This window comes from Psittacula echo (assembly GCF_963264785.1).
Source record: "Psittacula echo genome assembly, chromosome: Z".
Classification (NCBI taxonomy): domain Eukaryota; kingdom Metazoa; phylum Chordata; class Aves; order Psittaciformes; family Psittacidae; genus Psittacula; species Psittacula echo.
Window position 1 is genome coordinate 75,456,725 of NC_137742.1, and position 24,356 is coordinate 75,481,080.

A 24,356-nucleotide genomic window follows, 5' to 3' on the forward strand; every position below is an offset into this window, starting at 1 on the left:
CCTAATCTGACTTAATCCAATTTTAAGGAGTAAGGAAAAAATAAAAACGTAAAAAAAAAAGAAAAATTGCTGTGAAGAGATTAAAAAGAGGATGCTTAGAAAAATTTTAGTCTTTTGCCTTCTACAGTGTACATGAGCCTTATCTGAACCTGGCGCAGCACAGCTTAATACAACTTTCTTTTCCCTATCCTTATGCGACAGAGATGGCATGAACCCAAAATTAAGCCACATCTGTTCCAGAACAGGAGGAAGGGGCACAACACCACGAGAGAGTTTTCTCTCTTAATCTTCTTCACAGCTCACAGGTACCGTGTGCCTTCATTTTCAGCGTTTTACTTACCTGTGCTGTACTGTACTTCTCTGGCATAAAATTAGGTATTGGGTTTTTTTCCCCTGAATTCATCTATCTACACTTCACACGAGTTGTTAAGCTACATAATATAGATAATTTACCCCAAAGGTCAGGCAGGCAGGACAAAGAGAAAGACCATAAAACGAATGCCATCCTTGGAACTGAAAATTTGCCAAGGGCTACTGTAAATGACTTGCAAAACTTGTTAATTTTAATAGAAATTACATAACCTCAAAGGACATACATATTAAAGGCAGCATATTGCAAGGTACCACACTGCAGATGTATCTGGCACAGGATCAGTCTGTAAAATATATCACATCCTTTATTATAAACAACATCTGAACAACACACATCTTTTCCACACTTGATAAATACTCTTTTCACACCCTAGTCTTGTCACTGGCATGCATCCCCATGGGAAAGAAACATGTTCCATGTAATTAGGCCATCCAAATCCAAAGTAGTGGATTTTTATTTTATTTCATTAATTACTGGGGAGGCGGGTGTTATTTTATTTTATTTCCTTAATTATTACAAATGTATTTCAGATATCAGTTGCTGGTGGCAGATTTTAGATATTTAAAACCATAAGGACTCACGACAGAGTTAAATTACATCTTCTGCTTTAAAACTTCCAAATTAAGTATAATTATAACTCCACTCTCCTTGATTAAGTAGTTAATATATCAATCAAACATATACATTTTCTCCACAGTTTTCAATTTAATATCACCTCATGCAGAAGTTAGAGCTGTATTTCTGTGGACATATTTAATTCAACTGCAACTTTTCTCAGCAGAACAAGAACTTGTGCATCACCTTGGGAGAAGCATTGCACAGCTGTAAAACAATGTCACAGGAAAGAGAAAGGAAAATGTAATCACGGCTTTTTGGATGTCAGAAGGAAAGTGTAGGAAAATGGCAACGATGTGATCCCATTTACTAAGACTTTAAAAGATGCAATAAAAAAAAGAATCTGGAATGTAGTTTATAATGGCATTCCACAACATAAACCAAGTCTTTAGGCTTTTCTATTTTTCATTAAGTGAAAGGACAACTGGTGAGGAGGGAGATGAGAGAGGAAGAGGATGTTTCTCAATTCCCAGTTATGTTTATCCACCAGTAGATGCTACAAGATCTGTCAAGTCCATGATTTAAGAACAAACCAGTGTTTTGCACAGAATAACCTATACTCGAGGAATTCACATTTCCAGCTGTTAGTTATAACGAGTGGGGAGACAAAGTGTATTTAAATCGAACAGCACCATCTAGCAGGCCCCCGTAACTTTACTCAGGAGGGCAGCTGCAGCTTGGCAGTAGGTCAGTTTGGCAGGCTTGCCCTGAAAATTAAGCATTTTCATTCCGCATGAAGTATGACGTGCCTTATGGCACCAAGGACCCAGAAGAAAAATCAGCTACAACGACGTAAGGCTAAAGCCAGTTTAAAGTTTCAGCTCTAGGACCGCAACACAGTGTGTGGCCCGCGCTAGGAAGTTTTTGCCAAGCAAAATCAAAATAACGTGGTCTTCACCTGATCCAACACACAGCGACCTTATGGATTCGTTTTATCTAGTCCCACAGTGCGATCCCATTCTGCCCTTCAGGATCTTACCAAGTGTACTGACAAACACATGCAACTATGCAGCAATTATGCAGCACAAGAAAATGGCTTCAATCCGTAATTTCGCCAGACCAAATAAACAACGCTTCCACTAGCCACTTCAGCAATGATTTCTAGAATTATTCGCCCACGGGGAGTAAGAAGTGCCACTAGTTGATTAGGTTTCAGTGCCCAACTTGTGTCTCCTACTCCACCCCAGCCATTAACATTGCATTTCGGCACTGCCTCTGTCTTCCTCCACCTTTCCATGGCAAAGTTAGGCGTGGAATTCCCTAACATAACATCACTTCAAAACCTCCTCCAGCATCCCACTCTCCTGTAGCAACAGAGATGCCTAGCCTGCTGCTGTTCCAGGAAGCATACATACCAGTCTCTAGAATTAAGAAGTATCTAAAATACTGCAAGGAAAAATAAATAAATAAATAGGACAGAAAAAGGAAAAAACAAACAAACAAAAACTTCTAGGTGAAGGTTCAAGACAAACTGCCCAATGGGAGAACTCCCCCGGAGCACTGAGCCCCGAGGTTACAGCCGCTCCGGAGCAATGCGGTGAGCGCTCAGGCGAGCTCATGTGGCCGGCGCCCTCCAGCTCCGGACCCTCCGCAGCCTCACTCCGTCCTTCCCCCGGCTGAACCCCGCTCGGTACACGTCCTCCCCGCCTCACATGGGCTCTTCCTCCCCCTCCTCCCCGGCTGCAGCAACACCGAGAAGCCGCCGCTACAGCACAACTTGACGAGACCGCCGTCCGCTCCTAAAAAACTCGCTTTCCTGCCCAATTCTTTCGCGCCCACCTCATACGCAGGGCACCCCCAGCACCCCGCAGGGCAGCTCTCAAGGGGGAGAAAACCGACGGAGCCCTCGCGCGGTTGGCACGGGGGATTTTACCCACCAAGAATGCATTACAACATTAAATAAAATAATAAAGTACTTTCGCGGCTGCTTCGGTATCAGCCGGGGTCCGGCGGGGAGGGAGAGGGCTGTGAATAGAGCCCCGCCGCGCACCGGCACCCCAAAACCCGACCCCAACACCACACCGGGGGATGTCCAGCACCTTTGTTCGGCGGTGCGGGCGCCGGAGCGCGGCGTGTCCCCGTGTCTGTATGTGCCCCGCTCCTCCCCGTGCGCCCGCAGAACAATGCCCCGCGGAGCTGCGCGCAAAAGTTGCTGGGCGGCGGAGTTGGTAAGCTGCGGGACGACAGCCCCGTCACTCGCCAGTCCCCGTCCCCCCGTCCCCGGCTCTTTGTCACATACGTTGCCCCGGGGAGGCGACCGTGCGGAGCATGGACACGGGGGGACCAGCGGCGGAAGGAGGAGGAGGGGTCCGCCCGCTGCGTCCTCCCGCTCCGCACCGCTCGGCGGCGGGAAAGTTATTTGCTGCGTCCCTTGGGGCGGTACTCACTTCTCCCGGGCCTGGCTGTCGGACGGGACGCTGCTGTTGCTCTTGCCTTTGCCGTACATGCCTGCGGAGAGCTCCGACTGTCACGCACCTGTCAACCCATCACAGCCTCCCCGGGAACAGCCCCGTCACCATGGAGACGCCGCCACACACACACCCCATTGGCCAGCCTGTCGGCCGGGCACGCCCCCCGGGCGGTGATTGACAGTCGGGACCCGGACGGGCGGCTCTCTCCTCACCACCCCCACCCCCCCACACTCGGCTCCTCCTCTCTCCCCCCCCACCGCGCTCTCCCGTCCCCGCGCAAGGGGGAATTAGAAACGGTTCTAGAAGGGTTTTAAACAACCGGCTGTTCCCAGCAAGCTGCACCCCGCCCGCCGCCGCTGCCGGCTGAGGGAGAGCGCGCCGGCGAGCGCCAAACTGCGGACCGGATTCGCGCAGCAACCGCGGCCCGCCTTCACCTGCCCGCAGAGCCCGCAACGCCAGCCCCGCAGCCCCCTCAGAGCCCGTAACTCCCCCGTTCCTGCAGACCCCTCCTCAGCTGCTGCCGCCTCTCGGCCTCTCAGTGGGGACCCGTCGCCCCCCTTTCCCTCAGAGCTCCTAATCAAGCGCTTCCTTTCCCGGTGGGGCAGGGGGAGGCCAGGAGCGGCAGAGCCCCCCCAGGGCCAGGGGACTGCTCCCTGCAGGGACGTGTACCACAGGCCGGGGGAGCCTAGGCCTCCTGTGGCCTGCGGCCCTGGGAGGCTGGGGGGAAACGTTTCCTCAGCCGAAACTGCGGGGTTTAGACACGGTTAAAAGAAAAGAGAATTCCTCTAAAGAAAATTCAAGCAAATGCTTTGATTTTTATTATTATTGTTGTTTTAAGGCTACATTGCGAATAACCCTGTGTTCCAGAGAGATGATGGGAAGAGAGCAGCACCGGGACCATGCGCGGCCATTGTTTTTATTAGAGGTGCCCTCTCCCTGCATTTGACTTCCCAAAGTATCATCCCAAATTCTGCAGATGTTGATGCCCTCTTCTCTTTACAAGCCCATGGCTTAATCTTGTAAACCTACTCACGTGTGTAACCCGAGGGCACTTTTAGTGTTTAATGTCAAGGTCTCGGAGCACTTTTTTAGGTCAAGCCAGGTTGTAAATACACCCCATCTCCCCTTTGTGCTGGCAGGTGAAGGTCACGCAGAATTCAAAGGAGGGGAGCTGTACAATGCATAGACCACCAGCATCTGTTTGTCATTGTTGGAGCTGCAGAGAGGCGAAAAAAAAAACCAAACCCACATATATCCTCTGGATTTTGAGCTGCTAGAGTGAAGGGAATGGCTGGTGAGGTGGAATTGTTATGGGGGGATTAAAAGGGTATTAATGAGCAACTGGAACAAATTAGGGATGGAGTAGCAGAGACAACAAAAAGGAGTGAGAGGCTGAAGGGTCCGAGGTGCTTGTAGCTGGTTGTGCGGGATGTGTGCAAAAGTAAACCAGGTGAAAGCATACCACAACAAAAGCCATTTTGTGCCAAAGTTGGTTGTGTGTCCTGGACTTTGCCCCACTGTATTTTTATTGTTGTATTAACAGGTGAGTGGGAGAGCATGGTTGAAGTGGTCTGGCTTTCGAGTCACCCATGGTGGTCGAGGCTCCTGCTTCCAAGCTATGTCAGGGGAACCAGAGGAAAAATGACGAGCAAGGTAGCTCGTGGTGGGAGAAGGACATATGTGGAAAATGGCAGGAGAGAAGGATGGAATGGAAGGGTAGGAGAAGCTAACAGAGGAAAATGACTGTGGGTGGGAACAAAAAAGAAAAGGAAACAAAGTACAAGAACAATGCACGGTAAATTTGCGTGATAAAAGGGGGGAAAGACTAGTGAGGGAATCTGAGAAGGGCACGTTAATGAGGCATGAACCAAAAGGAGGCATTTTGCCCTCATTCTTAGGGTTTACATGTCTTGTGCCACGGAGTTCAGGTGGAGGCTAGCTGTATGAATGATTGCATTTGGTGTGAATACGGGTGGCAGAAAACGGTACGAAGAAAGAAACACAGAGAAAGAATCAGGGCAGAGAACAAAGAAGGACTTGGGTTGTAGGTAAAATATAGACAGAAAAAAAAAAAAAAAAAGAGTTGCCGAGGGAAGGAGAAGAGTGAACCGTGGATATCCTTGGCAAACACACAAAGGTAGTTGACACTTTGGCACAGGATCATCATAATCCAGAATGCAGTTTTCATCTAACTATTTGCTTGGAAGAGCAGTTATCATCCCATCAGAGACGTTAACAACTCCCTGTTCTAGTCTCCCGCCCATAAGCCATGGTATCAGCAGGGCTTTCACATGAGAATGGTAACAATGGTGAAATCGCAAGGCAGTCTTCTTTGCATCTTCTGTCTCTTCCCTCCCCTCCCCCCATTTGTTTACCACAATAGTTTTGGTCGATTTGTTTTGTGGTTTGAAGGGTGGGGGGTTATTTTGGGAAGATGGCCCATCAGTGTTGTGTTGGCCTTGTATGGGGAAAAGTTCTGTTCTGAAGAAGGACACTGTTGAGGTGTTTCCTAAAAATGTGCTGATGGGATTGCTGTAATGTCCTCTGGATGTGCATTCCATGGCAAGCCTTCCACAGCTGAAAATCCTTTGTTCCCGTTTTTCATGTGATTTATTTGCATTCTTCTGATTTATTTTGGTCTGAAGGACTGCGAGTGCCTTGTTCATAGATCGAATGCTGATTTGGGGAAGAGTGGAATGAACTTTTGGAGGGTAGGGATGGAAACTCAGACATGGGCAGGATGGTTCTGTTCCCAATAACAATGTTAAAACCTATTCTCTTTACAGGTATGGTTCCTGAGCTACTATTAACATTCAGGTGATGATTTTGTAATTTTGCTTAGAGATCCTTTGGTGGAAAATGCTGGTACTTAATTTATTATGCATATGAAAAATAGAGCACAAAAGGAATAAGGTGCTCGTAGGACCCTGCTGTAGATCTGGCAGGCTAATATTACAGCTGCTTTTGCAGGAATGCTATCTTGGTGTATTATCTATCAGCACCACGCAAACAAAACATTGTCACATGGGTACAAAAGTTTCCTTTGTAAGCAGGTAATCATCCTGAAAACATCCAAATATGAAGTTTTATGTGTCCTTAATTCTTTCTTCAAGTGTTCACACATGTATGAATGTCTGTGTATCTTTGCCCTTGTGCCAATCATTTTGAGCACAAACACTGCTGGTAGCAGCAGCAGTTGTATCTCACAAGGCCAACACTGTAATTAATGAGATTTGAGGCATAAATACTGAGACAAATTTAAGTTTCTAATATCAGAAATGAAGATCCAGTCTTTGTTCAAAAAGGGGATGAGGGGTGGCAGTAGTTTAAAGCTTCTCAGTCTGACACTGGAAAGGAATTCACAATGTATTTTTAGAGTGTTATAAAAATCTCTTACATAATGCTCATTAATTCTTAGGTTTTAGGGAAGAGCATTGGGCTTTGTGTGTAAGAGTGTTGACCAGCTAAGCCACTGAAAGGGGCTGGTTTGGGCTGGATTTTTTTTTTTCCTTTAACTTCTTGGATACAAAAAGCTGCAATTACTCAATTATTATAGGGTTTTGCTTTTGTTTGGGCATGTATGAATATTTTTCTGGAAACTGTGTCTTATTTTTGGAAGTCTTTATCATTTTAAAACATATGTTATATCACCCTGTCTGAGATATAGGATAGCTACGAACTGGGTGGGGTTTTCTTTTTTCCCCTCCCTCTTACTGCAGCTAGTTACGTTATGGATTAACGTTTAGGAATATCTGCAGTGAAACATTACTTGTGTAGCTGTGTAAGACTTACTTAAGCAATTCAACTTATATTACAGAATCAGACTTTCCTCATAGTAATGCATGCAATTACTACATAGTTCTGCCCATCCTGTTGATTTTCAAAATCATCGGTCCCCACACAGCTCTTAACAAAGGGCTGTTCAGGAAATTAAGTCAGTTAAATGGTGCTCCCTAATTTTAATTCTAGTTATATATAGTTATCGTTGTGTAGCTGGAAGGATATTTCTTTTTTTTTTTTTTACAAGATATCATGGGAAAGAGACGCTTTTGTTTGGTCTTTTTCAACGGACACGTGACCAAAGCAGCTTTGAAGCCTTTCTGAAGAATCCTTCTTGCTTCTGTAGGATGTTAAATCTTTCTGTGGAGTTTCCAACTATGTACTTCATTCTACAGACTTTCACTCTTGTGCCATACCAATAAGTACGAATTGCTCAGGTGAGTGCAGTGAGTCCTAAATTGTTACTGGAGAATCTACATGGGTCACAAGTGCAAAACAAAAGCTTCATTTGTACTTTCTTTCCCAGTTGGGAGAAAATGAAAGTAATTATAGCTCAATGGCAGGGAGGGAGGATCCTTATAGGTCCCTTCTGATTGGAGATATCCTATGAATTCTATGGTTCTGAGGCTCAAAAAAACTCTTATTAATAACTTCTTTGTCACTCAGGTCTCCTGCCAGCAGGGGCTCTCTTTCCCTCCGTGAATACCTTGTTTCTGCAGTTCTCCTGGAAGGAGTCTCTGACACCACAGAGAGCCAGCACTGCTCTGCAGTGTTTGGTTGCCTGCATTTGCTAAAGGACACTTGTCCTGTGAGATGCAGAGCAGCTCACTGAAGGGAGCTGGGGACACCTTGCAGCAGGGAGCTTCAGAATAGGGAAGAGGCACTGCTGTTCTCTGAAACCAGCTGGAAGAATTTTCAATCTGCTACAGTTCCTGCAGTAACAGAGTCTGTCCTTGCTTTCTGACTGTCATTCTCCCATGAAACCTAAGTTATGGCCTTAGTTTGCACTTGCACTTTCTTTTTTTCCAGTGAGAACCACAATTTCTTTCTGTCTATGGAGAGGAAGCAAGGATGCTTTGCAGCCTCCTGTCACCCATTTCATCCACGAGGGAAGCAGGGAGAAGCTAAATATATTCGGCTTAGAAATAATACTTGGTAAGACTAAATCTTTACTTAACTTATTGCTCTTATTGGCAATATGTTTGCTCACGCTTTTAAGTACTCTGGCTTCCAGTTTGTGTACACATGCAATTCAGAGTGTCAGAAATCATCTGTAAAGGGCACACAGTGACACACAGTCTTAGTTTATACAATGGAAAAAAACCCCATATTTATAAGTACTGGTTTTCTCCATATTAACTCTAGCTATTTCATTCCCTGGTGTCTTATGTGGTTTCAGATCTCCTTGATATTATTTCCACCAAGGAGGCTTTCACAACATCTTGCTCGCTAGCTGTCACACACAGAAGCTCATGTGCTGGCTAAAGGTTGAACTCATGTTGCCTTTCATGTAGAAAAGCTCAGATACAGTCTCCCTCTTCTCCCCAGCCACGTATTTTCACTTACAGAACTGGAACTGCTACTCTTCCTTTTGTCAGATATGCTTGATAATTGGGTAATGGGTTAAAATTATGACTGACACACAGAAACACTTGCAGCATGTGGGACTGCCCTCATTTCTTTGGTTGGCATGGCTAAAACTGGTCATTTTAAATTATCTGACTGAAACTATATGTTATGAGACAACCCAGCCTCTGGAAAAAAAAAATTAAAACGCCTCAATTATTAATCATTTGAAGGATACTGTAGGAAAGGATCTGGTTCGAGACCATCTTAAATACCTAAACGTACACAAGTTCATGGCACCTGACGAAATCCATCCGCAGGTCCTGAAGGAGCTGGCAAATGAAGTTGCTAAGCCACTGTCCATCATATTTGAAAAATCACGGCAGTCAGGTGAAGTTCCCGACGACTGGAAAAAGGGAAATATAACCCCCATTTTCAAGAAGGGGAAAATGGATGACCCGGGGAACTACAGACCAGTCAGTCTCACCTCTGTGCCTGGTAAAATCTTGGAGCAGATTCTCCTGGACGGCATGCTAAGGCACATGAAAAACAAGGAGGTGGTTGGTGACAGCCAGCATGGCTTCACTAAGGGGAAGTCCTGCCTTGACCAATTTGGTGGCCTCCTATGATGAGGCTACGGAACTGATGGACAGGGGCAGAACAGTTGATGTTATCTACCTGGACTTGTGCAAAGCGCTCGACACTGTCCCACACGACATCCTTGTCTCTAAATTGGAGAGACATCAATTTGATAGGTGGACCACTCGGTGGATAAAGAACTGGCTGGATGGCCTCACGCAAAGAGTTGTGGTCAATGGCTCAGTGTCTGGCTGGAGACCGGTAATGAGTGGTGTCCCTCAGGGACCGGTGTTGGGATCGGTCTTGTTCAACATCTTTGTCGGTGACATGGACAGTGGGATTGAGTGTGCCCTCAGCAAGTTTGCCGATGACACCAAGCTGTGCGGTTCAGTTGATACGCCGGAGGGAAGGGATGCCATCCAGAGGGACCTTGACACGCTTGTGAGGTGGGCTGATGCCAACCTTATGAAGTTTAACCATGCCAAGTGCAAGGTCCTACACCTGGGTCGGAGCAATCCCAGGCACAGCTACAGGTTGGGCAAAGAAGAGATTCAGAGCAGCCCTGCAGAGAAGGACTTGGGGGTGTTGCTCGATAAGAAAATGAACATGAGCCGGCTTCCGTGTGTGCTCGCAGCCCTGAAAGCCAACCGTATCCTGGCCTGCATCAAGAGGAGTGGGACCAGCAGGTCAAAGGAGGTGATCCTGCCCCTCTACTCTGCTCTCGTGAGACCCCACTTGGAGTATTGTGTACAGTTCTGGTGGCCTCAACATAAAAAGGACATGGAACTGTTGGAACAAGTCTAGAGGAGGGCCACAAGGATGATCAAGGGACTGGAGCACCTCCCGTACAAAGACAGGCTGAGAAAGTTGGGGCTGTTCAGCCTGGAGAAGAGAAGGCTGCGTGGAGACCTCAGAACAGCCTTCCAGTATCTGAAGGGGGCCTACAAGGATACTGGGGATGGACTCTTCATCAGGGACTGTAGTGATAGGACAAGGGGTAATGGGTTCAAACTTTAACAGGGGAAGTTTAGATTGGATCTAAGGAAGAAATTCTTTACTGTGAGGGTGGTGAGGCACTGGAATGGGTTGCCCCCGGAGGTTGTGAATGCTCCATCCTTGGCAGTGTTCAAGGCCAGGTTGGATGAGGCCTTGGGTGGCGTGGTTTAGTGTGAGGTGTCCCTGCCCATGGCAGGCGGGTTGGAACCAGATGGTCCTTTCCAACCCTAGCTATTCTATGATTCTATGATAGCTGAAAGTCACCATTGCTGGTTCAGCGCTGTGTCACATCAGGAATGTGATTCTTTTTGCTGTGTGTGCCAATAAGTCAAAGAAAAACAGCTTGAAAACTGGAGATACAGGTGGATGTGAGGCCACATTAGACCCTGATCCTACACAAAACTCCACACGGGGAGATTGATCTGCCTTGGCACTTTCAGCATTTAGTGCTATGCTTAACCAAAAAAGAAAAAAAAAAAAACAAAAAAAAAAAAAAAAAAAAAAAAAAAACAAAAAACCCCACCCCCCCAAAGAAAAACCCAACCCACACAAATCACATTAACAGAATCAAAATTGCTTTTATTTTCAGGGTCATCACACTCAGCAATATGTTACAGAAAAAGGATGAACCCAGTATGGAGTTGCTGATAATTCCTGAGTTGGTTTGACTTATGCAGAATACTGTTGACTTCAACAGGCTTATTTAACACATTTGTTTCTTTTGGGTTTAGGATTAGTAAAAAAAGTAATTTTGTGAGGCTAATACTGATAAGGTTGCCTATGTGGACTGTAGGCCTGGAGTTGCAAGGCTTGGGTTGCACAGGTAGAGCAGCAGAAAGACTTCAGCTTTAGCCAGCAGTTAACTGTGATTGGGGTAAATAACCTCTTCAGAACTACTCTCAGGACTTTTACATTTATTAAATTCTGTTCAGGAAAAAAAAAAAGAAAAAAGAAAAAGAAAAGAAATATTCCCAAAGCAAGCAGTAGCACTCAAGGTAAAGATCTGGGAAAATAAATGGCCAAAGCTATCACACTGTGACAGCTCTGGAAAACCTTTACACAGTTTTATAAAACAAACACTTCTGATGTTCTATTCTCTGGGTAGGTCTTTACATTAGAAGTTCATACTTAACACAAAAGGTGAGTAAAAATTACTCTCTTGCTCCACACGTTTGCTGAGCACGTATTGGTGAATTAAGGATCATTCCAGTGGTGTACCATATCAGTCAGGCTCTATCAACACATTCAGATGTACAGCAGTTCTGTGGAACTTTTCTGCTGCCTTTGACGTGTATAACTGAGGGGAGGTGGAGATCATGTCAACCTGTGCTATGGGCTTAATATTCAAAGGAGCTACTTTCTCTGGGTCTCAAGAATTGTAGAAAATAAAAAATAAATAAAAAATTGTAGAAAATAGATTGTAGAAAATTGTCTGGGGGCTTGCTCTTGTTTTCAAGAAGTATGAAACATTCCAGTGGACTGATAGCTAAGTGTTATTTCATTTGCTTTCAACACCAATATTTGAGCTTCTTCTAGTTTTTACAAACTATTTGAGTTCCATGTTCAGTTAGGAATAGATATATTGAAAATTGTTAAAATTTCACCATTTTGGCCCTGGAACCCAAGGAGAGGGTGATGATGATTAAAAACACATACCAAATCAAAGTTATACAGGATCTGACTGATTAGTAGCTGGCCAACAGCAGTGTTGAAGGTAAGAAAGGAAACCACACTGACTAATAATCATTCATTAATTTCTACTTATATATGTTGTGTTTCTCTTAAACGTCCAAGAGATCACAGGTTTCCTTTAGGAAAAAAACCATTACAGGAATATAACTCACAGAACCATTCCAAAATTCCAGCATAATAACAAGGAAAATTGATTTAAAGTGCTTGATAGTGTATGGAGCCACAAAAAGTGAGATAATGCTGCTTATTTCTCACACAGGCTTTAACTGAACCAAGAGTAGATGGAACTTTCTGTATTTCAAGCGATACACACTGCGGCAATTAGTTTGTCAGTATCCTTTGGTTTTTCATCAGTATCTGGGAGATACTAAGAACTACACCAAATTCAGACCCTATTACAACTGTTACAGGCATGATTACACCAGAGGGACCCACTTACAACTTTTTAATTCTGGGGATTGTGAAGATAACTTGCTACTCAGATTCATGTTTGGTTCAATATCTCTTGGTTTCTATTATGAATAGGTAAAAAATTAAAATGCAAGCATTCTCTGTAATGTTAACACGTGAATAGTATTTTAGAGATTTGGTTTGGGTTTGTGCAGCAGATTGTTTTGTGAGACAGAGCCCTTCATAGAAACCAGACTATTTTACTTGTATTTTTTGGCATTTCCATTTATAAAAGCTACTCATGTTTACACACACACACGATATTGTTCATGTATATTGTTCATCTGGTAAGGAAGAAATAAAAAAAGAAATTGATACCAGTGTGCATATGTGTTCAAAAGCTTAGTGAATTCTTCAGTCTCTGCTGTGGATCAAGTTTCATGAATCCGCAATAAAAAAATAAACCTTTTTTACCTTGTCTTTGAGTGTTCTGGAGTGGGTTTGTAAGGTTTGAATTACTAGGTGATCACCAAGAAGTCTCCTTTTCATGAGCCTGCAGCTGGGAAATGGACAGTTTAATACTGATGGAAAGAACAAGCTCTCCTTCTCCCTTCTTTCTCTTTTCTTCTCTACACTTCTGATTCATCATTTTCTTATCTAAGGTCCCTATTCTGAAATTGCCTTTGTGGAAGTCCAAAATGAACTACAAAGCAAGAGTAGAGCCCAGTTTTTCAAAATCCCATTTATTGACTTCTGTGAGTGTCGTATGACACAAAGTTGAGAATATTCAAGAAAGAAAAATCCAATTCATTGACATGTCCACAATTATTATTCAACTAAGAAACTAATTTTACATGAATCTGCAGGCTTTCCTTCTGAAATATTTATGGAATACTCTGACATTGCCATGCCAGGGGAAAGTATGAAAATAATCAGTTCTGGCTTCTAAAAGAAGAAAAGTATTAAACCTTTATTGAAGATGAATAGACACAAAGATTGAACTCTAGTAGAAGTAAACAGTAGCACAGTGTCTGTAGTATGGTGTAGACATACGTAGACATGTAGACACCTGTGCTGTCTGCCCAGCATGTCTTTAAAGATGCCATCATTTAATGGTGTTATCTGGGAAGGTTGCTGGATAACACAACTTCCACTGCTGTTCACTGCTATATCCATTCTGGCCCTTTCAAACAAGTTGAGCAAGAAATTGAAGTTAATTGCCAAAGTTTAGCACATGACAATTTTTTAGATTAAAGACATGTTCTTTCTTATTTAAGCCAACTGTTGGAAATCCACTGTGATGAATGAGAAAGGGCAACCCCAGTGCAGAGTCTCCTGGGACTGCTAGGTCTAAGGCAAACATAAAATTAACCCTCTTCAAGCTTTCTAGTCCAAAGGAACTCTTTGCACGCAAAGGGATGTGAGATCCTATTCGGAGACTACGGAAGTCATGGGACTGGATTGAACTGAGAGCTCCAAAAGGTTTCCCACTTCTCCATTTCTGGATATAAATGGCATATTTGAGTGAAAACCTTTGCCAATGACTTCTCTGCTGGTTTCTTGAGTTACACTTACCATGTCTATGTCTGGTGGGAGCTGAACTGAACAAGCTTTTCTGACCTCTTGCTTTGGCCTGTGAGAGATTTGTTTATGCAGGCAGACTGTTTCTCATGGTTGAAGCCACTCGCTTTCTCCCTATGTGGTCTTTGTGTCCAATGACGGGTGGTACTGTGGGTCTGTAAGGAGAATCATGTGATGGTCTGAGCAGCTGGAAGAGGGGAGGTTACAAAATGAAGTCCCAAACAAGGGAACAGAGGTGCCCTAGGGCTGTATTAGAAATAGTGGCTTCTCCCATCTGTTCTCTCCTCTTAAGTTCTCGACATACTTAGTGCTGGTAGTCTGGCTGACATGGTAGTTTCCTGGGATATCTGAATTTAAGAGGAATTGTGCTATTTAAAAGATATGTCTTTTATTGTTTTTCATACCCAAGGTCAAAAATGGCCCAGATTCATGATGCTTACCTGACCTGTGGTGGCCTTTTTCCCCTGGTGATTTAAAAGTGGACTTGAGAAGCAGAGACGTTTTAATTTCTTCAATTTATTTTTATTTTTCTTTCATTTTTTTCCCCTCTTCGTTCTCTTCCACACTTAAAAAAATCCCGCAAATACCCAAAACATTCTTTCAGCAGCATGAGATATGTACACATCAATGCATCCCAAGGTATAGATTTTAGCAAGGAAGGAAGACGTGCATTTTTTGTATAACTGTTGCCATTACACAAGAGTGCGGGATAGGAAGGCAGCTCTTAAGAAGCTCCTCCCTGGCCTGGAAGGGCATCATGTCTGATTAGGACAGCTTACTTAATTCCACACATTGGTAAACGACCCGGGATGTGGAAGGGCAAGTATATGAAAGAGGAGGACTTTTTAATCTCGCAAGCTGGCCTCAGGGGTTTTGGTTCAGAAACAGATAGGAGTTATATAGAATTCCCATAATACAGCTGGTGCACCCATAACTGTGTTGGCTATAATAGGATTTTTTACTGTGCTAGGAATGAAATATCGGGCTCTCATTGTTATCTTTCCTTGTGCAGCTGTAAAGAATTTATTTGTGAGTTTTACAATATCCAGAGGTGGTTCCTTTGTACCCTTTTTCAATAAAGTTGAAATGCCAAAAGTTTTTTAGTTTCTTATTACTCTTTTTGCCCAGTACAAAGCCCTTGTAGCAATCCTGAGACTGACACATCTGTCCTATCGTGAACCTTTTCTGAAAGAGACCATTTCAATTTCCCTGCATAGATGGTCCTTCTAATGCCGTTTTCAGTTAGCCCCAATATTGAGTCTTTTCCAGCATCTGGAGTTCAACGAGCTCATGCCAGACTAGCAAGACTTTTATTAATGGTTCTGAAGAGTTATGTTATTTTGTCAATTCTTGACAAGACTCTGGGTCATACCTTGGATTTTAGGCATTCTGTGTTCAGTGTATTGAAATTCCTTGCGAGCCTGAAGTGTCCCAGCTTAGAATGGAAAAAATGTCGTACATGAATGTGGGGATAAAAACATTTCACTAGAAAATGACACCTCAATTGCCCAGAATACAAAGGAATCAGGGAGCCATTTCATTGCCACGTGCTAGCTTGCTCCCTTGTCTCTCTTTGGTGAGACTACTGATCTTTAAAGAGTTTGGCCCTGGTTTGTCATTGCCTTAAGTGGAAGCAGGAGGAGGCACTTGATGTGACTTCCCAAATACTCCACTTTCCATCATCAGTCAGTGGCGGCTCATGAGAATCGTTCTGGATTTGATACTGCTAGCTGAGCATATTCCATCTTGACAGACACAGTCCTTTTTTAAAAAAATCTGCCAGTATTAAACGTAACTTTCATCTTAATGGAAATGACAACTAGAAAAGAAATACACAATAATAAAAAGAGTATATTTTAGGTTATATTTCTTTTTCTCCCTGCATCCTGATTCCTTAAAAAATCAATTTAATCGATGTTAAGAAATACACCTTTTTTTCCACTGAGACTTTTTTTCACTGTCTTTTATGAATGCCCTTTCACCTCCATAGGTGCTTGTCATGTCTAGGGAAACAGTAAATTTTAAATTCAGGTGCAGCATGTCTGATGATGTTGTCTATTCACAAGTGAGTTTCTCCTTGAAACGAGGATTGACCAAGCGTTGCTTCTAAGGAGTCAGGAAATAACAAACTCCAAATTTCTGGAAGGACATGAGGGAAACTGTGAAGAAAATCTTTCTCTTAACCTCTTATAGTGAATCTACCACACATACATATATCTTTAACAGCTATTACTCAACAATATCCTTCTCATTCAAGAAGTACTTGGACAGATGGAAGTCAAAACAGTAGGGGACTAATAAACTGTTTCAAGGTTCCCAAATTAGGTCTGCTTAAACATAAAAAATGGATTTATAAATGCTAGCATCCAGTCAGAATGTTGCCACTGATTTCCATGGTTCTGGCAGTATCTGGCTCCTAACACAAACACAAATGTTGTGATTTGTTTTCCATCCTCTCTGATGTCAATGTAAACAGTCTTTTGGATGGATTTGGATATTTCTCTGCGTGAATATGAAGCCTAACTCAACAGTATTGTGTTAGTTTATGAGAAGCAGAAGGGGAATGTGACACATTTAGTGACATTGTCCAAGCTATCTGAAACACAGAAAATGCCTTACATAATGAAAAGCATGTTAGAGTTTAAAACATGTTATATATTCATTGTCTAAGTGTACACTAGAAGCCAACTGTCTCAAGATTCGAGCTGAAAATGACCAAGCCAAAGCAAAAGGCATAGAAAGAGTCAACATGATTTATACAATTCAGTTCCTAAATCTTCTGAAGCTATTAGAATATTTCTACTGTCTTTTCTCTCAAGATGCATGAGAGAAGTCAGTTTATATAGGATCGAGTGCAATACTCTGAGAAGGCAAGATTCCCCCATTCTTTCCTATTCTTTTATGAATAATCTGATGAATTTTTCCCTGAATATATATCTGTCTCTTTGCTCTTGTCTTGCAATTATTTGAATTCAGTCAACTGCATTTCCCAAGGAAGTCTTACATTCAGACCCACATTAGCAATAGAGTGTCTGTACAGCTTACAAACTATTAATAGAATTTGACAGAAGGCCCTTAAGCACATTTTTTAACCCACTTACTGGAAAGTTTTCAGGAGTTATTTTTCAGGAACAGTTAAGGTAAACAGATGAATGGTAAGTGGGTTTCATATGTAAATCCTGCCTTGTTTGCTCTTCCAGGTGCTGCACTTGGTATGAGAATGCAGGGGTCAGTGTGCCTCACAACAAGGATAGCTCTAGCATACCACAGGCAGGGTACATGCCTGTAGGCCTGGCTCTTGATTTTGAAGTCTGATCACTCTGTGCTCAGCTAACAACATTATTTACCACAAAAGGTTCAGCAAAACCTACTGCTAAAATTGCTCAGTGGTCAGTTGTGTTTCTTGAAATTAATTTCCAGGCTGAGTAGCTGCCTACTGTGAGGAGGTTTATGGTAGGTAGACTGCCACAAGATGCCCAAGACCCTGCCAAGACAAGACGACCAAGACCTATTCCAGGCAACACATTTTAGAATATGCACTTGCTTAAGCACATCATTATTATTATTCTAAATGTCTTAAAGTTATGTTCTCAGTCTTTGTCACCATAGAAATAATTACACAATTACTTACCAGTTTTTCCAAAGAAGGACTGATTGTGTGTCTCGGTACAGATACAATGGCTCTCCAATGTATTAAAGAATTACTTGACTGCAAATAAGATACTATCTCTTCACTATGCAGGACCTGACAGGAAAGGAGCAGCTGCCAACCAGGCTGACCAAACACATTTGGAGCTCTTGGGTGACAAGAAGCTCCCCATGACCTGGCTTCAGTGTGTGCTTGAGCCCATGTGCTGGGCTGCACCCCCAGATCATGAGCAGCAGGTTGGAGGAGGGGATTCTCCCCCTCTGCTGCACTCTGGGGAGAACCCCCTGCAGTCCTGTGTCCAGCTCTGGGGCAACAACACAAGAGGGATGTGGAGCTGTTGGAGCGAGTCCAGAGGAGGCCATGGAGATGCTGCAAGGGCTGGAGCAGCTCTGCTCTGGAGACAGGCTGAGAGAGCTGGGCTTGTTCAGCCTGGAGAAGAGAATGCTCCTTAACGGGAGACCTTAGAGCAGCTGCCAGTGCCTGAAGGGGCTACAAGAAACCTGGAGAGGAGCTTTGGACAAGGGCCTGTAGGGACAGGACAAGGGAGAATGGCTTTAACCTGACACAGGGGAGATTGAGATGAGCTCTTAGGCAGAAGTTCTTCCCTGTGAGGGTGGTGAGACCCTGGCACAGGTTGCCCAGAGAAGCTGTGGCTATTTGTACTACATATATATGTATAAAACCATAAATGCTATAACATCAGCATCTGGACATTTTGCTTTGCTTCTCCTCTAAAATTACCTGTTTTCGTTATTTTTTCTGAGACTGATGCCTTCAGAACATGAAATCACAGCACAGTATTTTATATAATGGTGCAGTGTCTCTTTTCCTGCCCAAAGAGGAACAAATTGGTCTTAGGATAGTTTGTTGTTGTGGTTTAAACACCTCTATCTCCTTTATTTAACCTGGTAGATAATCATCCTTTTAGGGACTCTCACCCCTTTCCTTAAAAGGTGGGCAGGTTTTACTTTTGTCTCCCAGCACTCTTTGAACAAGAGAATCTCAATCTTCTCCCTCAGGTGGCAGCATCACTGATGTCCAGGAAAGTGGCACATGGCACCCACATAATACCAAGTCCGTCCCACATGGCAGACAGGTTGCACATTTACTGGTGACATCCAGCTAATAGTTCATAGAACCATGGAATCCCAGGCTGGTTTGTGTTGGAAGGGACCTTAAAGCTCATCCAGTTCTAGCCCCTGCCACAGGCAGGGACACCTTTCACTAGACCAGGTTGCTCCAAGCCCCTGTGTCCAACCTGGCCTTGAGCACTGCCAGGGATGAGGCAGCCACAGCTTCTCTGGGCAACCTGTGCCAGGGCCTCACCACCCTCACAGGGAAGAATTTAATCCCTATATCCAACCTCAACTTCCCCTGTTTAAGTTTGAACCCATCACCCCTTGTCCTATCACTACAGTCCCTAATGAAGAGTCTCTCTCCAGCACCCTTGTAGGCCCTCTTCAGATACTGGAAGGCTGCTCTGAGGTTTCCATCAGTTTCACCTTGCAGGAAGCACTAGTGAAAGATGCATTGGAGCATCCTGCATGTTTTGACTCTGCAAAAGAGTTTAGCTATATCACCTAGTCAGGACAGATTTGGCCATGGCAGCTACCAATTTGTTTATCTCTATTCAAAAGTTAATCTTTCTTTAAATAGTGGAAGCTTAAATCTGAAATCTACTGGTTTCCTAGGACCTTTTAAGTCAGCTTTCAAAGGCAGTCTTTTATTGCTGGGTTATAAACCCCTTTAGAGAAGGAAAGCTTTAAGTCTGAATATTAAAGTGTTTAAAGTTTTTAAAGTTCCTTTTTGGATTGTGAACCTATTATTAAAGCAGGATGGAAATGAGTTTGCAGTCTGCCTTTTACGCAGAGCATCCATACTGCTGGTGTCCAAAATGAAGTCACATTTTGGATTAGGCGCTGACCGCAGAAGTCTTAGAAATGCCACTTGTAATTAAAAACATTGTGCCTGGATCCTTCTGTCTTTATGGAGCTTAAATGGCCACTGAAAGCAATACAAGCTGAGACTGAGGAGCAACAGCAAGCTCATGTCCTCTATTTTCTAATATATTTAACTGTTTATGGATGCTTGGAAAGCTTTGTACATTTTGTATGTTTCAACAGTAAAATGGATGCAATTTCCTCTGACTTTGATAGTGATTATAATAACAGTTAGTGCTCTGTGAGGCCAAGCAGAGCCACCTTTCCTTGTCCCCTTCTCCATCCCATATGAGATTGACTGTCAACCCTTCAGTGCAGACAAATCTATGAGCTGTTGTTGCAGCTTGCTTTGGAGTTTTTATTAAGTTTTATCTGTTGTATTTCTACTAATGCCTTGTCTGCTTTATGGATCAGAGACTTTCATCTAGCTGTCTGGAGAAGCTTAGCACAATGCAGCCCTGATCCTGCCTGAGCTATCACAATATCAATACTAATTGCACAGCATTTTAATTCATCAAAATGCTACGTGAACTGTATGGGCTATACTCAGGAAAGGATGTCTGCAGGCACCTGAACACGGGCTTGGTTGGAACTGAAGCACTAAGCAGAATCCTGTGGTCAAAAACATACCCTTCCAGCTGCTGGCAGCTGTGGGCCCATTGGCTTGTTCCTTTTTGACTCAGCATTTGACTCAACACATTCCAGCTCCACATCTCTTGCCCTAACTTCCACTGCACTTTGGAAGCTACACATCTTTCTGTTCAAGTTCCCTCCTCTGCTCCTGGTACGTATTCTCAGGATGTATTACATAGGATCAGACCCTTCCAATAATAAAGCTCTGGACACATTTTTTCAACATACCACAGGGACAAAAGAGACTCAGCTAGCTGGAAGATAGAGCCATCTCCCCGTCTCTCCAGAAACACATGCCAGATTTCAGGAGGATTAAGTAGAAAAGGTGAATATGGCCCTGCAGACTACTGATCACAGCATTTACCTTGCTCCCAGGGCACTTTGTTTTGTACTATCCTAGAACACCATCAGGCAAGAAGGAAGAATGTTTCTGTGGGCACAGCTCAAACCTCAAGAGTTCCTCACATTTGCTGTCTGCAGTGTAGAGGCATTTTGAGGTATCTCCCCAGTCAGCAGCTTGGTGGCCATCTAGGGCTCTACACTTCACTCAGTAGCCCCTGGGCTGACAACAGGTCCCAGGCTCCCCTCCTGCCTGGAGATGGAGCTTAAAAGCATTTTGTTTAGTTGTGCTTTGTTTTTTCCCTGGCACAAGTAGTCTTAGTATCAGTGAATTCTTTGCAAGCACATCTTTTCAGAGGGATCCCCATTTCACCATAAATCAGCTCTGCCCAAGTTTAGACTCTTTCTGATGAGGACTCCCAAATGTGCTGAATTTGCATGAAGTTATTTAGTGCACTTAGCAGACCACAAAATGGAGGAGAAATGCCAACAGCTCATTAACCCTGTGTATCCCTCTCCTTTTAACCGTATTCATTACATCATTTACCAGTGCAGCAGAAGTACTGCAGCTAACTGTCAGGAAAGGCTTGAGGGTCAAGTATAGCATCCAGGCATCCAGTCCCAGAGCTGCTCAAGTGACTAGGAACAGGGAAATCACCCACTGAGATGCAGTTGTTCCTGCAGCACACTAATCTAGAATGCTTCACAGTTGAGCAGCAACCTTTGGTTTTTGTATTCTTTTCTTAAAATGCATCCATAAATCTGAGTGTCATACTCCTTATCAAGTTACCTAGCTGCCATATTTCTGGGTAGTTCACGGAATCCCAACCTTCAAACAAGAGTAGAGTTGTGGGAAAGAAATTACTAGTGATTTCTGATCCAGTGCTGGCCAAAGAGGTTCGCAGATCATCTTCAGTTCCTGACAGCAGTGGTGATGTTTAGAAATATTACAGCCTGCAACAGGGGTGGAAGGGCTATGAATAGTACTGGTATCATACAGTTCAATTCCGGTTTTGTCAATGAATCAGCAGTATTCAGAGAGCTGTAAATGGTTGTAATTCTTGCTCTGTGCCTGCTGACAGTGCAGGACGGTGTGCTGGGCATTCATGGGCACTGTTGAGCCAGAGCTGTGTCAGAAGGCCTCTGGATTGCTGCCATCAGAGCCAGGGTCAAGAAACATTCCTCAGTGAAGTAAAATCCAACGTGAACATTGTGGTTAAGGGCTCTGCCTCGCCAGCGTAGGTGTGTTACGCTAGATAACAGCTTGGCAAAACAAACGGCACGTTACCCTGCAAGTAAAGCCTCTTCTTTTTTGTTTGTTTGCATCGAGATGGCATGTATGTCTCAGTCAATAGTGTTGTAACTGAATATGAAAGTTTATCTCTTCCCTTTTGGAATGGAGACAGGGCACTAAAAGCAGGGGGTTAAGTGGGGCCCTGTTGTCTGTAGGTACATTAGGGAAAAAATCAAGAGGGAATTCTGTATGTTATGATCTGGTTTGGTTAATAAAAACTGAATATATTTGACACATATAACATTTTAAATATCTTTTAAAATAGTTTACTGGCAAACTTTTAAAACCATAGGTATTTCTGCACTGAGCCATGGAACTGTGAAGGAGTTCTCTCATGATGTTCTACACATAGAAAATGTCAAGAAGGGCAAAAAGGGCAGCTTTAGATATGGGAAAAAATAGAAAAATCCTGCACATGCTGATAATTCTTGATGCATGCACTTACGTTGGCAAACACACACACACGCTCTGTGCAAAGCCATTTCAAGCTGGAGGAGTAGAGTAAAATGAAATTAAGAGCAGAACAGACTTTAAATACAGCAGCTATGAGAGGACAGTGAGAGGAAAATACAGAAAGTCAAGGACACTGCCAGGTATAAGGCTGAGATACAAGATCATAGAATCATACAGTGGTGAGGGTTAGAAAGGAGCACAAGATCACTCAGTTCCACCCCCCCTGCCATAGCCAGGGACACCTCACACTAGGCCATGTCACCCAAGCCCCATCCAACCTGGCCTTGAACACTGCCAAGGATGGGGCATTTAGAACTTCTTCGGGCAACCTGTGCCAGTGCTTCACCACCCCATGCTGTTCTTCCCAAGAAAGCTACCAAAGGTAACTACCAGCAAAGCTGCCAGCAGCCAACACGTGGTCAAGGGAAAGAACAATCAGATTTCTCTTCCTACAACTATTAATGTGCAAACAAACACTTCTCAATGGGATAGAAGCATTGTATGTGGCATTGTCACAGGACTAAAGACTGCAGTATGATGGTTACAGATGTTTACTATCATCAAACGGGAACTTCAATGAAACCATGCTTCCCGGCACCACATTACCATAAGGGGGCTGAAGAACAAATTGAGATTCACTGATAAATTATGGCCCATATATCCTGCTACAAACACTGCCTTAGTGTTTGAAATGCATGACAGAAAACTGTCCTAAATGATCACTGACCTTCAAAAAGAAGGGGGAAGAAAGCCAGACCCAACTTGGCAATACCTTCTCTGAAGCGAAAAACCCTGTGATTAACTGAATTCTTATGAAAGATCATCTTTGCCACAAAAGGATAAATTTGGAGCATTCTCAGTTTCAGAGTGAATATTTTATATAAACACACTAAGCAGTATAGGAAAAATGCAGTGCTCTCCACAACAGGAATGCTCAGTGAGCTAAAAACACAGGCTGGGCCAGATCTTAGCTATAATTCCCAGTGCAACCTATTCTCGAGTATAAAGTCTCCTGAGAGATGCCTTACATAACAGGAAATTGTGGATAATCACAGAAAATACATCAAAGCCATTTCAGATATTTCTAACACAAGTAGTATATACTAAATGTGAAGGAGTTGGGTGGGGGAAAACCCTAAACCTGTACACATTAGCGTTTAGGTTTTTATTTTGTAAGGGTTGGAATATTTCTTCCATGAGCAGGGTTTATAAATTTGCTAGGGTGTGGAGCTCTGACCAGTCTCCTGTGTGTTATATTCAGACTGTATGATCTCAACAGGACAGCACAGAAAGGGAACAGACATAGCAGATCAGAAGCAGTCAGGGAACATTAACTGCATACATGCATAATTTTTAGTACTGTGACCTGATGGGGATTTTGCAAGGATTTCAAAATACTACAGCATACAAGAAACAGGAAGAGTGAAACCTTCCTCAAGCCCTTTTGTGTTTCCATACACATGCTAACAAATACAAAAGGACAATATTATAAATAGGTTTTAATTCATAACAGCCTCTCAGGTTTCAGTAAGGATTTTCAAGAGAGAATAACTGAGTGCTTTGAAAATGGTAGAAGACTGCAGCGATACATAAAACCAAATTGGATGTTATGTCAATGTATCCCATACCAGAATAATTACATGAACAACAAAATGCAAAAGCAACGGACCTTCACAGCCAGTGCTGTGGATCCATCCACCAGTCTCTGTACCTGTGTCTGTTAATTTTCTATGCTACGGAGGTGTATTACGCTAATGTAAATGTGGAAAAAGGAGAATTTAAATTTATCAAGCAGGTTTATTTCAATGTTGTACAAACATGTTGAACCCTGCGTGCTAACATAGTCGGAGTATTAGGTCAGAGTCAGGGACTGTAGATTATGGAGTTTTAAAACACACTGAAATTAATGGAGCACAATCCACAGATCCATGGTTTTATACCAGCCTGTCTCAGTCTAAGGTCAAACGAGAAAAGTTTCCTAACAAGAGCTATAGACCTGTCTCTCTTCTTGCTCTGCTGGCTGACTTAGCTGGTTAGCTAGATAAACATAATGTAACACCTAACA

The 24,356-nt window shown here is 43.3% G+C and overlaps 1 protein-coding gene and 1 long non-coding RNA gene across 9 annotated transcripts in view; one reads left to right on the forward strand and one right to left on the reverse strand.

Annotated features, from left to right (window-relative positions):
* The window catches only part of SSBP2 (single stranded DNA binding protein 2), a 186,301-nt gene extending 182,775 nt beyond the window's left edge, over window positions 1–3,526 (reverse strand). For 3 of the 4 annotated variants that reach the window (XM_080638072.1, XM_080638070.1, XM_080638069.1), the window contains exon 1: window positions 3,376–3,526. In XM_080638072.1, the coding sequence (XP_080494198.1) occupies window positions 3,376–3,434 (59 nt within the window). In that variant the 5' untranslated portion in view covers window positions 3,435–3,526. Of the gene's footprint in view, window positions 1–1,088; window positions 1,322–3,375 lie in introns of those variants that run through there. The other variant, XM_080638071.1, reaches the window with a different exon arrangement.
* A 180-nt stretch (window positions 3,527–3,706) lies between these two features.
* On the forward strand, window positions 3,707–12,882 carry LOC308231316. Of its 5 annotated transcripts, none has more exons than XR_013958637.1 (5): window positions 3,707–5,052; window positions 6,186–6,216; window positions 7,427–7,616; window positions 8,209–8,334; window positions 8,979–12,882. It is a non-coding gene; the product is annotated as an uncharacterized lncRNA (long non-coding RNA). The 5 variants fall into 5 exon arrangements; XR_013958638.1 differs by having other exon boundaries at window positions 3,707–4,324; window positions 4,539–6,216; XR_013958634.1 differs by having other exon boundaries at window positions 3,707–6,216.
* The last annotated feature ends 11,474 nt before the right edge of the window (window positions 12,883–24,356 follow it).